This window comes from Astatotilapia calliptera, chromosome 1 (assembly GCF_900246225.1).
Source record: "Astatotilapia calliptera chromosome 1, fAstCal1.2, whole genome shotgun sequence".
In the NCBI taxonomy this organism is placed as follows: Eukaryota; Metazoa; Chordata; class Actinopteri; order Cichliformes; family Cichlidae; genus Astatotilapia; species Astatotilapia calliptera.
This window is the reverse complement of record NC_039302.1, coordinates 1,766,570-1,782,131: the sequence shown is the minus strand read 5'-3', so window position 1 is coordinate 1,782,131 and position 15,562 is coordinate 1,766,570. Positions and strand designations below refer to the sequence as shown.

The window sequence follows — 15,562 nt, the reverse complement described above, 5'->3', positions numbered from 1 at the left end:
TCTCATTTTCTTTTAACAGTACATGATGTGATCAGTTATCCAAGGAGAATTTGGTCACTATGGTAACTAAAATAATGACCAGGGATGCAGGAAATAGCTGCAGAGAGTCGTCTTTCTGATTTGACACACACACAAAAAATCATTTTATGAAAAGCTGGAGTGCTGCTGGGTTAAAATCATCAAAAATGATTTTTTTTTTTAAAAACAGCTTTTTGAAGAAGCTTTTTTTTTATTTTTTAATTAATTAAGCATTGAATAATGTCATACCACACAAGATTAAACACTCTGTGTCTCACTCTTTCCTTAGACTATGTGAAGAGTTCGTTGTCCAGCACCTGTTCCCTCAACAGTGAAAACCCGTACGCCACCATAACCGACAATCCCAGCCTATGTAAGCACTCAGAGAGCAGCTACGTGGAGATGAAATCACCAGCACACCATGAACACACGGCACACTGCTGTTCTGCTGCCATCATCAGTACGACTACAACCACCACTGTGCCTGCCAAGAATGTCTACAACATGGGTACATTTGCAGTGTTTTACATTTGTCTCCTGTTTTCGGTTAATAAGAACATTTTTAGGCAGTGTACTAGTGTGGGGGATATTTTCTGGTCAGACCTACGGCCCTTTGGACCACTTTACCATTGTTCAAACCACGCAGCCTGCCTATGTCCAATATGTGCTCATGTTTCAGCCTGTGTGCATCCTGTTGCAGGTATTTTTTAACTTACTCTTGTTCTTTTTCTTGATTTTTCCCCCTAGTTTTGCTTTGTCTTTTCCTTTGGGAATACTTTTTTCTTTTAGACAATGGACTGCAGTGCAACAACATTAGGCTGCGCTCATTGTTTAGTTCAGAGAATAGCTGATTGCCCTGAAGCTGACCACTCTGTTGGCTAGAACAGTGGAGATTCCAGTTGAAATCTTGAGAGAAAAATACAGAGAATGCAGAGGTGGACAGAAGAAGAAACAGAGAGATGACAGCAGAGAGTATTGGAGAAAGCACAAGTTATAAGCTGCATCTGGCCTTTCTTATCATGTGGAAAGCACAATCATTGATGAATAAAGTGGAGAAGCAGCATTGGCAATGCAGAGGCAATGTTAGATAGACAGAGTTGATGTAGAGAAAGCATGGTATGTAACGATGTCACGCTGTTATGTTAAAATTTACCTTTTCAGCAGCTTCTTAAAGCTATACACAGAGAATTTAAGCCATTTTAAGGCAAAGGGTCCAGCCCAGGACTGGGATGGTGTAACTGATGACGTGGTCTGTAAGTGTAGATATCTGTTGAGTGAAAGGCACACTAAGCAAAAATTTAGCCTACAGCATCTGATGTCATGTCAGGTTGTCAGTCAATTCAATTCAGTTCAATTCAATTTTATTTATATAGCGTCAAATCACAACAGTCACCACAAGGCACTTTATATTGTTTCACTAGCTGGGCCCACGTCCTCGATTTAGGTTTTAGTAGATAAAGGTGAATGCTTGAACATGAATCGAGCGGCGGTTTCAAGGCCTTGAAGGGGACTGGTGACGGCTCCCGGGCCTGGCAGATCCCCATGTACTAAATAGAAGTGAAGAAGTTAAAGAATTGAAAAAAAGGAGGGACGGAAGGCGGGGCACGTAAACGAGAATGAACAGCTCGCAGAACTGGGGGAACCTATAGAGATGAGAACCGGAAGGAGCGTGTTTGGAGGTGTGGTCCCGCTACTGAAATTCCAATACTTAATCTCCAAAAGGTAGACCCTACAATAATATATACAGACAAAACCCAACAATCATATGACCCCCTATGAGCAAGCACTTTGGCGACAGTGGGAAGGAAAAACTCCCTTTTAACAGGAAGAAACCTCCAGCAGAACCAGGCTCAGGGAGGGGGGGGGCATCTGCTGTGACTGGTTGGGGTGAGAGAAGGAAGACAGGATAAAGACATGCTGTGGAAGAGAGACAGAGGTTAATAACACGTATGATTCAGTCCAGAGAAGTCTATTAAAACATAGTGAGTATTGCCATTTTTTTCATTGCTTAATTAGAATCTTGCAGCCCAACAAACAGCATCTTTGCTATCCTTTCTGTACGAGTCACCGCACTACACTAATAAAACTAGATCACAGAAAAATGTATAGTTCAGCAGGTGGAACTGAACCATGTGCTTTCAAGTATTTTTAAGGAATTCGCATGATAAGGTGGGGCCAGGTTTCACAACGAGTTCACCCGAAACTCTGGCTGATTGGGACCCACACCCAGTTTCACACCTTGGCTCAGGCGATTAGAGGATCATCAGGGGGTCCTTTGTCCCTCTGTGGGGGGAAACTCCCACTAGGTTTATATCTGGGACTCTCCACCATTTAACCTTAGAACTGAAGAAGCTTCTCGGATGAGAGGTGAAACGTCTTCAAGTAACTTAAAGAAGTCCAGACGCTTTTCTTTGCAAGCTCCTTTGACTACGATGACCTGGATGACTGAGAACCTTCACAGACATATTTTTATTTTTGAAGTTTTTTTGCTCCTAGTGATCTTCACTTTTGCTCCCTTCCCTTTTCCAGCCCACTTGCCAACCAATCAGCAATCAGCAGACTTATAGGTAATCCTTGTACATTAATGCACAGTTGTGGTTATGGAGGATTGCATGGGCTAATGTACTGACTAACCTCCTTGGAGAATGTGTCTTGGCCGTGTGCTAGAACCTCAGTTTTACCAGAATTGCGATGGAGGAAGTTAGAGCATATCCAATTAGTAATGGCAGAGAAACGTTTGTTGAGGCAGGGGAAGCTGTTAAGGTTGTTGGGTTTGACAGAAGGGTATGTCAAAACCGTGTGTCATCTACATTAAACTAAACCCATTAATGAGATGGCCCAGGAGTAACATATATTAAAAAAAACTGAATTGGTCCAAGGATTGAGCCCTGGGGGACTCCACATGCAAGCAGTACAGATGAATGCATACACTGATTAATAGAAATTCTGAAGTATCTGTTTGATAAGTATGAAGAAAACCATCTGAGGGCAGTACCAGTGGTGCCAACCCAGTTTTGTAGTCTGTTAATAAGTAGCTTGATCAACAGTATCAAAGGCTACAGATCAGTCGAGCAGAACTTGAATGGAATGCTCACCTTTATCTGAGTGCATTACAATATCATTTTCAGTAAAGCTGTTTTAGTGCTGTGGTTTTATCTGTAACCACAAGAGAATTTATCAAAGATGTTTCCTACAATAATTTGAAGGAGCTGAAGAACAACAACTTTCTCAAGGATTTTGAAAATAAACAGGAGTTTGGAAATTGGTCTATAATTATAAAAACAGTGGGATCTAACAAGGAAAGACACTGGCTGTTTTCAAGCAATCTGGAATGGGGCCAGACACCAGGGGGATCATGACATTATCACAGAATTATGACACTCTGTGGTTCAAGTGTTTGAATTTGATGCCTGTAGTACATTTTACTAAGTTTGGACTTGATTGAAATAAGGCAGAAGAAAACTTATTTTCTTTGTTGACAACAGCATTGTATCTGGTTGTTCAGTGATGACGCGACGAATCCTAATTCCGGGCCTAAAGTAATAATAATAATAATAATAATACATTTTATTTGAGGGCGCCTTTCAGAAACCCAAGGTCACCTTACAAAACACACAATTAATAAAAGGAACAATAGTCATAAAATACATAAAATAAGTTAAAATTACAAAACAGAGCGTGACAACAGATAAAATCAGCATTAAAGCGAATAAGCCAGTTTAAACAGATGTGTTTTGAGCTGTGTCTTAAATACGGAGAGGGAGTCAATATTTCTTAGTGCAGGAGGAAGAGAGTTCCAGAGCCGAGGAGCAGAGCGACTGAAAGCTCTGTTCCCCATAGTAATAAGGTGCGAGGATGGAACAGAAAGATGAATAGCAGATGATGATCTAAGAGGGCGGGAAACAGTGGTGATATGGAGCAGGTCACACAAATATGAAGGAGCAGATTTATGGATACACTTGTATGTAAGAAGTAAGATTTTAAAATTTATCCTGGCTTCTATGGGCAACCAGTGAAGCTGCTGAAGAACTGGGGTAATATGAGCACTTAACGGAGTACGGGTTATAATCCAAGCTGCAGAATTTTGAAGAAGTTGGAGTTTATGAAGGGACCTTTTAGGGAGACCAAATAGGAGGGAATTACAGTAATCAATACGGGACGTAATAAGACTATGGACAAGGATGGCAGGAGCATGGGGAGTAAGGAAGGGACGGAGTCGGTGAATATTACGTAAATGGAAGTAAGCAGACCGGGTTATGTAATTAATGTGAGACTGGAATGAAAGAGTATTATCAAGTATGACACCCAAACTCTTAACCTGAGGGGAGGGGAGGGTGGGAGAATTTTCAACGTTAATGGAAAAGCTGTGGGATTTGGTTAAGATAGATGGTGAACCAACAAGTAAAACTTCAGTTTTATTACTGTTAAGTTTGAGGAAATTGGAGGAGAACCAGGATCTAATCTCAATAAGACAGTCTGAGAGGGAGGTAGGTGGGAGGGATGAATTGGGTTTAGAAGAAAGGTAGAGCTGGGTGTCATCGGCATAACAGTGAAAATTTATGGTTTTAACTAAGGTTAAAGTTAAAGTAGTAGGTTAAAGTAGTCTGCGTTTAATATGGCTTTTGTGTTGTTAACATGTTTAATGTTTTGTATTTTCTTCTATTTGATCTCAAAAAGCTCCTAAAACAGTCAGTGATCACTGTTGACCTCCCTCGGCTTTTATTACCGCTAATCATTTATTTAAGCTCAGTTTTTAAAACCTTAGGATGTAACTACAGCCCAGCCCATGCAGCAGTATATGAATGACTAACCTCGTATTGTGGATGGATTATCTCAGTTGTTCTCCTGGCTGAAGTTTGGTCCTTTTACAGCATCCTGCCATGCGATTACATTTGTTCCTGACCACCGAGAACACTCACGTTAACTTTTATCCAGTGGAAAAAAAGTTAGCTTGTTTATATTATGCTAACATAGCTGTGTCGCTAGCGGTCACGTAGCACATCATTATATACCAGCTAGCCCAACTTCAGTAACCCTACAAACGTCACTGCTGTTTAGTTTTCTGTCTTCATTTATGCTGGAAGTGATAACAGAGCTGTACGTTTTAATTTGTTTCCAAAACCCCGCAGTCAGGACATGCTATATTGTATTTAGATAGAAGCTAGCGAGCTAACTCCCTGCTAACTTCTAACTCCGTTAAATGTCATAAATTCCGTTTTCATGGATGCCTGGATGTTAAACTCAATTGTTACACCTGGTAGAGCAGAACGCTGATCATTTTATTAAAGATGAAAGACTTTAGACAGTTTTTCAACTCTCAGTAATGCTGAGTGATCGTTTGATATATGGACCTGCAGCGGAGTTTAGACCCAGACACGGCTAGTGACGTCAGACTGAACAACCGGATTGTGTAAATTATATAAATGAAATAAAAGACCCACTCTCTTGGTTTTTGTTCCCCCAGAACCAACCATAAGTATTGTGCCGGCAAGTGGTGCTGCAGTGGTTCCCAGTTACCCTCAGAACCCATACGACCTCCCCAGGAACAGCCACATCCCGAGCCACTACGACCTGCTGCCAATGCGCCCCAGCCCCTCCCACAGCCACAGCCTCACCCTGAACAGCTGCAGTCCCCCACTGCCCGGCAGCCCCACCAGTTCCCTGCTCTAGGGCCCCCCAACAGGATCCAGTGCACTCAGAACTAAGAAACTGAAGTATGAAAGTAGAAAGTGTTTTGACACTGATGAGTAAATACAGGTTGATATTTAAAGGATGGAGAAAATGTGTTGCTGGGACTAATACTTACTTATTTATTTTCTAAGTAGCATTTTATTTGTTTGTTTTGTTTGTTTTTCTTTTTGTTTTGCAGTGTCCAGACTGCTAGACGGCTGTTTGACATTTTACTATGATATACCAACCAACCAGTCTGAGCTGTTTTGTGTCAGTCACCAGTACATCTTTATATTCTTATTTTCACACCAAAATTGCCAGCAGCGGGGTAATACAAGTACATATACACATAAATATACTCGTTTCAGCGGTTTTTGAGACATCTCGACTCAGAAGATGAATGTCAAAAAAGAAACTGACTTGCTCACGTAAAGACTGCAATGGCTGTGCCAAAGAAAGGACTGAGGCCCACTGTACATCTGCAAAGACTACTTTATTTACTAGCATGTTAGGTCCAAATGAACATCATGTGGGCATTACGGTTGTGCTGTGGGAAAGAAATCCAATGGACTCCTCCGAAGAAAAGGCTCTCTATCCTTTTATTTCCCCAGAAAAAAGGACTGAGAAAAGGACAGAAAAAAAGATAACTGGAGTATCTTCAGACTTACAGCACCTGTATAGTATTTTATACACACTGTTTCTTATTTCGTGTTTACATATTTAAAGATCCTGCTGGGGTTCATGTTTTTGCTCAGAAACGTTATTTTTTGTATGTACTGTAGACAAAGTGGTGTATTTGATGTACACTTACTGTACACCTCGTGATTATAGTTGTAATTTTTTTTCTTTATGTTGAGCTTATTATACATGCATGTAAAAAGGTGATTCAGGGCATAATGGTTAGTGAGGAATACCCTTATTCTTTGGCTTTTATTGTGATCATGGTCAGATGGCTAAGCTCTTTTGCTGATAATTGCCATGCTACTGTGGACATGCCATTTGGAACATACTTCTTGGAAATATAAATATATTTTAGGTTGGAAGTTGTGGTTATAACAGTTCTGTAGGCAACTTCCCCCTTCCCTGATTTTATTGTAGAGTCGCTAGAGTTTTGTTACTAAACACAATTAAATGTGTTTTCATGTAGCTCTGACAAAAATGTGTTATGCAACGTAGCAGTAACTTTAAAATGATAGACATACAATCACTTTAAATATTCAGACTGCTCTCCTTTTTTACAGATTATAGATTTACACTATAATTGATGAAATGATAGATTTTCAGTTATATTTATTCATCACCTAATGCTTAGAAATGTTTGAATGAGTTCAACTAATGTTATTTTAACCCAACCAGTTAACTAAAACAAGCTGAAGACTTAAACCAGGCTTTTAACTGGCTGAAACTCATGAAGACCAACTGCTTACACAAAGGAATGAATTAAGGATTCACAAATACATTTTTATTTTGTCTTACAAATACATTGTTTCATCATAAATTTGCATTTACAAAGTGCGCAAAAGTAAAAGGGTCTGAAGCAACTAAAGTTCGGCTGTAGCAAACAGCAATAAGAGGACATGTTGACAATCTTATGTGTACAGTTTGCTATCCCAATGATTTGGTTTCCTGTTTTTGTTCTATTTGCTCTGATTTATCTTGTTTTTTTTAGTGGTTTGATATGTTTGATCCAAACAATAGTTCATGTGTATAGGTGTATGTAGTGCTGCTTACATTTTTGGGGGGGAGGGTGTGTGTTTGTTTTTTTGTTTTTGAAAACCCTGAAATGAATAAAGTCATGACAGCTCAGGAGAGTGGTGTCATATGTTGATTTTAAAAAACAAACAAACTCTGTTTTCACCTTTCATCCAGAGATATAAAGCTGCAGTCATGTGGTGGAATGTTTCTGTTTTTAATGTTTAATGTTTACCCAGAAGTTTGGGAGTCCTCCTTTTCCTGTAAAAATGATTCCGTTTGCTAATCAGGTCTTAATAGGGGGCCGCACGCCTGCCCAATGAGTTCATATCCACCATCTGGTCTTCTTGTGTGGAGTTTGCATGTTCTTCCTGTTATTACATGGGTTCTCTCTGGGTACTCCATCTTCCTCACACAATCCAAAGACATGCAGTTAGTGGAGCTGGGTTATTTTAATTCTAAATTCCCAAATTCTGGTTGTCTGTCTGTCTGTGTTAGCTTAGACTGGCGACCTGTCCAGGGTGAATGCTGCCTGTTGGCCTATGGTAGGTGGAAGATAATGAATTGCTGGGTTTTAATAAAAGTTGAAGGTGTAATTGGCCAGATTTGAATTATTAGTAGTAATTTATTCTAATGGCATGATTTGCAGATCTATTTTAATCACATTGTGTTTATTGTTTATTTGCTTCAGTTTATCCTGCTATCCACATTACAAATCCTGGAACTGTCAGTGGGAATCTTTTGATTATCCTATTAGATCAGAGTACTTAGTGAGGAATAATCATACCATCATTTCCATCACTAAGGCTACTTGGGGTCCACAGGAGACATCACACAGCTCCTGAGAGACCATACAGAATAGTAGTTCTGTGGGTGGACAGACCAATTCCTGTGGTTCAATGCCTCACAATATTCTTAACAATATGTTGTTATTCTTGAAGGCATAGTAAGGCTTTCTCATGCACAAAGAGTTTAACCTTGATAGTCTTGATGGATAACATTTACATTTACAATAATTGATTACACAGCGGTGAAGAGTAGACTTTATCAAAGTAGACGTCTTTCTGAAAGCACTGTAACTAAGTTTAAGAATATAATCCACCCACTGTTATCATCTTCAGTGCCCTGTACCAACACAGAGATGAGCAGCTATCTGAACGCTGCTCCAACAGAGGTCGATTATCTTGTTAATAATTTCACCTCCTCACTACGTACGACTCTGGATACTGTAGCTCCTGTGAAAACTAAGGTCTCTAATCAGAAGTACCTGACTCCGCGGTATAATTCTCAAACACGTAGCCTAAAGCAGATGACTCGTAATCTGGAGAGGAAATGGCGTGTCACAAATTTAGAGGATCATCATTTAGCCTGGAGAAATAGTTTGTTGCTTTATAAGAAAGCCCTCCGCAAAGCCAGAACATCTTACTATTCGTCACTGATTGAGGTAAATAAGAACAACCCCAGGTTTCTCTTCAGCTCTGTAGCCAGGCTGACAAACAGTCAGAGCTCTGTTGAGCCAACCATCCCTTTAACGTTAACTAGTAATGACTTCATGAACTTCTTCACAAATAAAATTTTTATCATTAGAGAAAAAATTACCAGTAATCATCCCACAGATGTAATATTATCTACAGCTACTCTTAGTACCATTGATGTTAAGTTAGACTCTTTTTCTCCAATTGATCTTTCTGAGTCAACTTCAATAATTACTTCCTCCAAACCATCAACGTGTCTTTTAGACCCCATTCCTACAAAACTGCTCAAAGAAGTCCTGCCATTAATTAATGCTTCGATCTTAAATATGATCAACCTATCTCTAATGATCGGCTATGTACCACAGGCCTTCAAGCTGGCTGTAGTTAAACCTTTACTCAAAAAGCATCTCTAGACCCAGCAGTCTTAGCTAATTATAGGCCAATCGCCAACCTTCCTTTATATCAAACATCCTTGAAAGAGTAGTTGTCAAACAGCTAACAGATCATCTGCAGAGGAATGGTTTATTTGAAGAGTTTCAGTCAGGTTTCAGAGCTCATCACAGCACAGAAACAGCTTTAGTGAAGGTTACAAATGATCTTCTTATGGCCTCTGACAGTGGACTCATCTCTGTGCTTGTCCTGCAAGACCTCAGTGCAGCGTTCGATACTGTCGACCATAATATCCTATTAGAGCGATTAGAACATGCTGTAGGTATTACAGGTACTGCACTGCAGTGGTTTGTATCATATCTATCTAATAGACTCCAGTTTGTGCATGTAAATGGAGAGTCCTCTTCACACACTGAGGTTAATTATGGAGTTCCACAAGGTTCAGTGCTAGGACCAATTCTGTTTACATTATACATGCTTCCCTTAGGCAGCATCATTAGAAGGCATAGTATACATTTTCACTGCTATGCAGATGACACCCAGCTCTATCTGTCCATGAAGCCAGATAACACACACCAATGAGTTAAACTGCAGGAATGTCTTAAAGACATAAAGACCTGGATGGCCGCTAACTTTCTGCTTCTTAATTCAGATAAAACTGAGGTTATTGTACTCGGCCCTGAAAAGCCTAGAAATATGGTATCTAAGCAGATTCTTACTCTGGATGGCATTACCTTGGCCTCCAGTAACGCTGTGAGGAACCTTGGAGTCATTTTTGACCAGGACATGTCCTTCAATGCACATATTAAACAAATATGTAAGACTGCTTTCTTCCATTTGTGCAACATCTCTAAAATTAGAAATATCCTGTCTCAGAGTGACGCTGAAAAACTAGTTCATGCATTTATTACTTCCAGGCTGGACGACTGTAATTCATTATTATCAGGATGTCCAAAAAACTCACTGAAAAGCCTTCAGCTGATCCAAAATGCTGCAGCAAGAGTCCTGACAGGGACTAGAAAGAGAGAGCAGATTTCTCCTGTTTTGGCTTCCTGTTAAATCCACAATTCAAAATCCTGCTCCTCACATACAAGGTCTTAAATAATCAGGCCCCATCTTATCTTAATGACCTTGTAGTACCATATCACCCTATTAGAGCACTTGGCTCTCGCTCTGCAGGCCTACTTGTTGTTCCTAGAGTATTTAAAAGTAGAATGGGAGGCAGAGCCTTCAGTTTTCAGGCCCCTCTTCTGTGGAACCAGCTTCCAGTTTGGATTCAGGAGACAGACACTATCTCTACTTTCAAGATTAGGCATTTAAACTTTCCTTTTTGCTAAAGCATATAGTTAGGGCTGGACCAGGTGACCCTGAATCCTCCCTTTGTTATGCTGCAATAGATGTAGGCTGCCGGGGATTCCCATGATGCATTGAGTTTTTCCTTTCCAGTCACCTTTCTCACTCACTATGTGTTAACAGACCTCTCTGCATTGAATCATATCTGTTATTAACCTCTGTCTCTCTTCCACAGCATGTCTTTATCCTGTCTTCCTTCTCAACCAATCACAGCAGGTGGCCCCGCCCCTCCCTGAGCCTGGTTCTGCCGGATGTTTCTTCCTGTTAAAAGGGAGTTTTTCCTTCCCACTGTCGCCAAAGTGCTGCTCATAGGGGGTCACATGATTGTTGGGTTTTTCTCTGTATCTATGAATCGCCTTGAGGCGACTTTTGTTGTGATTTGGCGCTATATAAATAAAATTGAATTGAATTGAATTGAATTGAATATCAAATGTTCAGGCTGATACATGTTGACAATTGACATTAGTGATTAGTGAGTGAAAGAGCTAAGGTCCAGGGGATGATGAGCTACTTCCCTATATGTTGCAGCTTGATATATAATAATTAATATGCAAACGAATAAGTAACTAAAGCTTTAAAATAAAGGTAAGACTTTATAATGTGACACTAGTAAGCATTGCTAAGGTAAATGCTTAACCCTTTCATGCATGAATTATGACAACCTCAATCAGGATTTTTTTCTTAAGTATTTTTATTCTGGCATGAAAAGATTAATAAAAATACTTAAGAAAAAATCCTGATTGAGGTTGTCATAATTCATGCATGACAGAGTTAAATAACAATAATTACGATGAAATACGTGTATAGGAATTTCTTTTATTTATGTATTAATCACATTATTTTATTGTATAATGCCTTGGTGCCACTGGATTGTAGCATGTCTCACACTCATACAGTAAGACAGACGGTGGGGGTCTAGTAAGGAAGTTTGTTCCTTTCGTTTCTGAACAGCCAAAACGAGTGGAAGGGGTAAGGGAGGGAACTCTTAGTTTATCCTTGCCCATCTGCTCCTACTGTGCCCTGTCTCAGAATCTATCATGCCGCCCTATACTCCTGCACCCTATGCCTCCAAGTTTGGCAATTTATGAGTCAGATTGAAATATGTTGGAGAAGGAGAACTTCCCACTAGAGATTATGTTGCGGAGGAATTGCTTTTTCAGTCCTCTTGGGTGAATCCTTGGACATTTACTCTTTCATCTCTCTCCCAAACAGAAGGGACTTTGAACTGTGTTTTTTCCAGGAAGCTCCTCTTCGATGTTTCATGGAGATTGTTGCTTCAAACTCTGGCCAACCAAAATGGAAAGAGTGGACAGTAGAATCATCTCTTCAAATTGAAATGACCACCCTTGTGGTCAAATTCTGGACAGGAAGAATCCCTGATCATGGCATCGACTTATATTTGAAAAGATATCGTGAGGTGTTACATCCACCTATTAAACCGAGGGACAAATTATGGGTTCGGAAGTTTAAAGTTCGTCTTCGGAGAGATGAAGATGGACATTTCATCCATATCCCCAATTCCATCTCTCTGGGCCCGTACAATGGTCGTGTTATCTATCCAAGCGGCTAGATGCTTTATTTGCCAGGCTTCTGATCATCAAGTAAAAGAATGTCCCACGATGCGGAAATCTGGGACATAAAGCTAAAATATGTCAAAATGAAAGTGAATTTGTGGTCAAAAAGGACATACTTTTTTCACATGTCCGAGATCATATAAAACATATAATTTTATTTTTGTATTTCAAGATCACAATAATCTTCCAATTTAGAACTACAAGTTTAAAAAGAACTAACACAAATAAAATACACTTCAGTTAAATACTTATAATTTTTTTCCAAACCACTTGGAGCCGCAGTATGAAGACTAAAGAGCCGCATGCGAATCCGGAGCCGCAGGTTGCCGACCCCAGCCATAGACAAAGCGATTCTGTGAACTAAGGTGTAGGTCTATTAGGTTGGCGGATGGATACTGGAGTGCAAAAGTAAAACCAATGGAAAATGGACAAGAAAAGTTCAAAGCCATCAGGTGCTCAGTTTAGAAAAAAGAGAAAAAAGAAGAGAAACGAGCAAAAGATGCAGGTAAGCAGACGTGTGATTGGATAAGGGCAGGTCATCCTGAAACAATCAGAATCATATTATGATTACTTTATGAATCCCTAAGGAAAGGATGTGGATTACAGTTGCTCCAAGAAGAAATGGTAAAAAATAGTAACAGACTAAACTCCAAATAATACATTATGTTACAGATTTTACACATTTAAGAAATAACACTAATATATACAGATCAGTCAATTATAAGCATCAAGGATTAACAGAGGTGATTATCAATAAATATCAAGAAAATTGAGAAGAATATTACAGAGCAGAAAAGAGTGTGTGCAAAAAGGGTGAAACTGTTGCAGTGTTTACAGTGTGTTAGATGGAGGAGTTGTACAGGGAGATGACCACAGACAGGAATGACTTCCTGTGTCGTTCAGTGGTGCTTTTTGGTGACCTCAGTCTCTCACTGATCGTGCTCCTGTGACTAGCCAGCATGTCATGGAGTGGGTGGGAGGTATTATCCAACATTGTCTTTATCTTGGACAACATCTGCCTCTCAGACACCACCCTAACCAGCTCCATCCCCACAACATTACTGGCCCTCTGGATCAGTTAATTTAGCCTGTTGGCATCTGTGACCCTCGACCTGCTGCCCCAGCATGCAACAGCATAGAGGATGGCACTGACCACAACAGATACAACAAGATAACATCAATTAGTAGGGATAGCGAAAACTTCCGTTTACATTCGTTAGCCACTTGGCTATGATAGTAAACAGTAGACACTGATGTAGCTTATTGAATCTTTTGGACTGTGTTCAGCACAATATTAATGAGTCATTGTCAGTTGATTTGTCCTGTTCTCATTGTATGACAGATTATGATGGCTGTTTGGTAGCCGTTTGCATACTATGCATACTCTCTCTCTCTCTTCATATGTGTGTGTGTGTGTGTTTGTTTCTCTGGTGAAATTCAGTATGGTTCCGACAACAGTTTTATGTTAATGTGCAATCCTTAATATGTTTAATATGCGCGCCAGAGGGAGTGTTCGCCCAGGGCGCCAAACAGGCTAGGACCGCCACTGGTATGGAGTGACACATGTCCAATGTAGTGGTTTATGTGCAAGTATGCCATCAACACTGACACAAGTGCAAGAAAACAGCCTTTGAATAGCTGTCCACTGTCGTGACCGCTATGCGTGAAAGGGTTAATACTGTGCTAAAGGCTAAATACTTCACTCTTCATCAAACAAGTCTCAGCTATCTTCACAACAGAAAAATAACACAGACAAGCCTCCTTTGTTAGTGGATGGGACTGGGGTCAAACTAAAACATTCATTATTTTTGGTTTAATTAGTCTCCTTTCCTTAGTTTACTACTAACTTAATACTTCAGTGGTCATTTCTATGGAATTTTAAACTCTCTAACCTGTAAAACTGTTACTGTATTGTTACTGTATTGAATAAATATGAGTGTAAAAGCCAAGCTCTCAATTTCCCGGTCGATCTACGTCACCACCCTCACCTATGGTCACGAGCAGTGGGTAGGGACCAGAAAAACGAGACTGCGGATACAAGCACCGGAAATGAGCTTCCTCCAAAGCGTAGCTGGTGTCTCCCTTACAGATAGGGTGAGGGGTTTGGACATCCGGACGGAGCTCAGAGTAGAGCCGCTGCTCCTCCACATCGAAAGAAGCCGGTTGAGGTGGTTCGAGCATCTGACAAGGATGCCTCCTGGGCGCCTCCTGGTCGAGGTGTTCCGGGCATGTCCCACCAGGAGGCCCCGGGGCAGACCCAGGACACGCTGGAGAGAGAGATCATATTATTACTTTGACCCTACCTACATTACAGTGTTCTGTTTGCATCTGGAAATAAATATTTTTATGTTCTGCATCTCTTTGTGCTTTGTCTGTGTCATTTTTCTATTGAGAAAATAACTGTACTTTCAATTTCATTTATAAATGCTTTATAAAGCAAAAACAGACGGCTGTTTTACTGCCAAAACAGCTGTGACCCATCAAGTCATGGAGTCCACCAGACCCTTGAAGATATGCTGTGGTATCTGGCACCAAGACGTTAGCAACAGATTCTTTAAGTTGCCAGGTAGAGCCTCCATGTATTGGACTTCCTTAACTGGATTGAATTTGTCTTTTTTGTTTCGTAGCAAGATGCATTATCCTGCTGAAAGATGCCGAAGCCATGAAGAATCACACTGCCTCCGCCGGCTTGCCTTCTTCCCATAGTGCCAGGTGTTCCCCAGGTGTGCGACACACACACACCTAGCCATCCTGTGAAGTAAAAGAAAGTGTGATTCATCAGCCCAGGCCTCAATGCTCGGACCATGGTCCAGTCCCGATGCTCGTGTGCCCATTGTTGCCACTTTCTGCAGTGGATATTTCGGCGCAGGCACCCTGACTGGTCTGCGGCTCTGCAGCCCCATACACAACAAACTGCTGTGCACGGTGTGTCCTGACAGCTTTTGATTAAAACCAGCATAACTTTTCTGCATTTTGAGCCAGAGCAGTTCATCGATTGAATTGCACCAGCCTTTGCTCCTCACATGCATAAAAAAGCTTTACGCCACCACTGTTCCTTTTTTGGACATTTTAAAAAGCTACACAGATAGCAAGGAAACATTGAAACAATGTTTAGTCAATATCAGGCGATGTCATAGAACCAACGTTGAGATCTGACGTCAGTATACTGACCACTGGCTGGCAACACAAGAGCTTCAGTTTGGAAGCCCAGTCATGTAGCTGATGACCTAGGCTCAAAGGTCACACAGATCTAACCATCACAATGTGGCCATCGTCAAACCCGCTCAAATTCTTATGCTTACCCATTTTTCCTGTTTCTAACGTAACTCTGAGATAAAAATGTTCACTGACACTATGATGAGATGATCAGTAGTATTCACGTCACCTGTC

General features: G+C 40.6%; 1 protein-coding gene across 4 annotated transcripts in view; it reads left to right on the top strand.

Annotated features, from left to right (window-relative positions):
* The window catches only part of LOC113034360 (multiple epidermal growth factor-like domains protein 11), a 193,523-nt gene extending 186,029 nt beyond the window's left edge, over window positions 1-7,494 (top strand). For all 4 annotated transcript variants that reach the window (XM_026189116.1, XM_026189023.1, XM_026188964.1 and 1 more), the window contains 2 exons: window positions 308-526; window positions 5,483-7,494. In XM_026189116.1, coding sequence (XP_026044901.1) covers window positions 308-526; window positions 5,483-5,688 — 425 coding nt within the window. In that variant the 3' untranslated portion in view covers window positions 5,689-7,494. The remainder of the gene's footprint in view (window positions 1-307; window positions 527-5,482) is intronic.
* The last annotated feature ends 8,068 nt before the right edge of the window (window positions 7,495-15,562 follow it).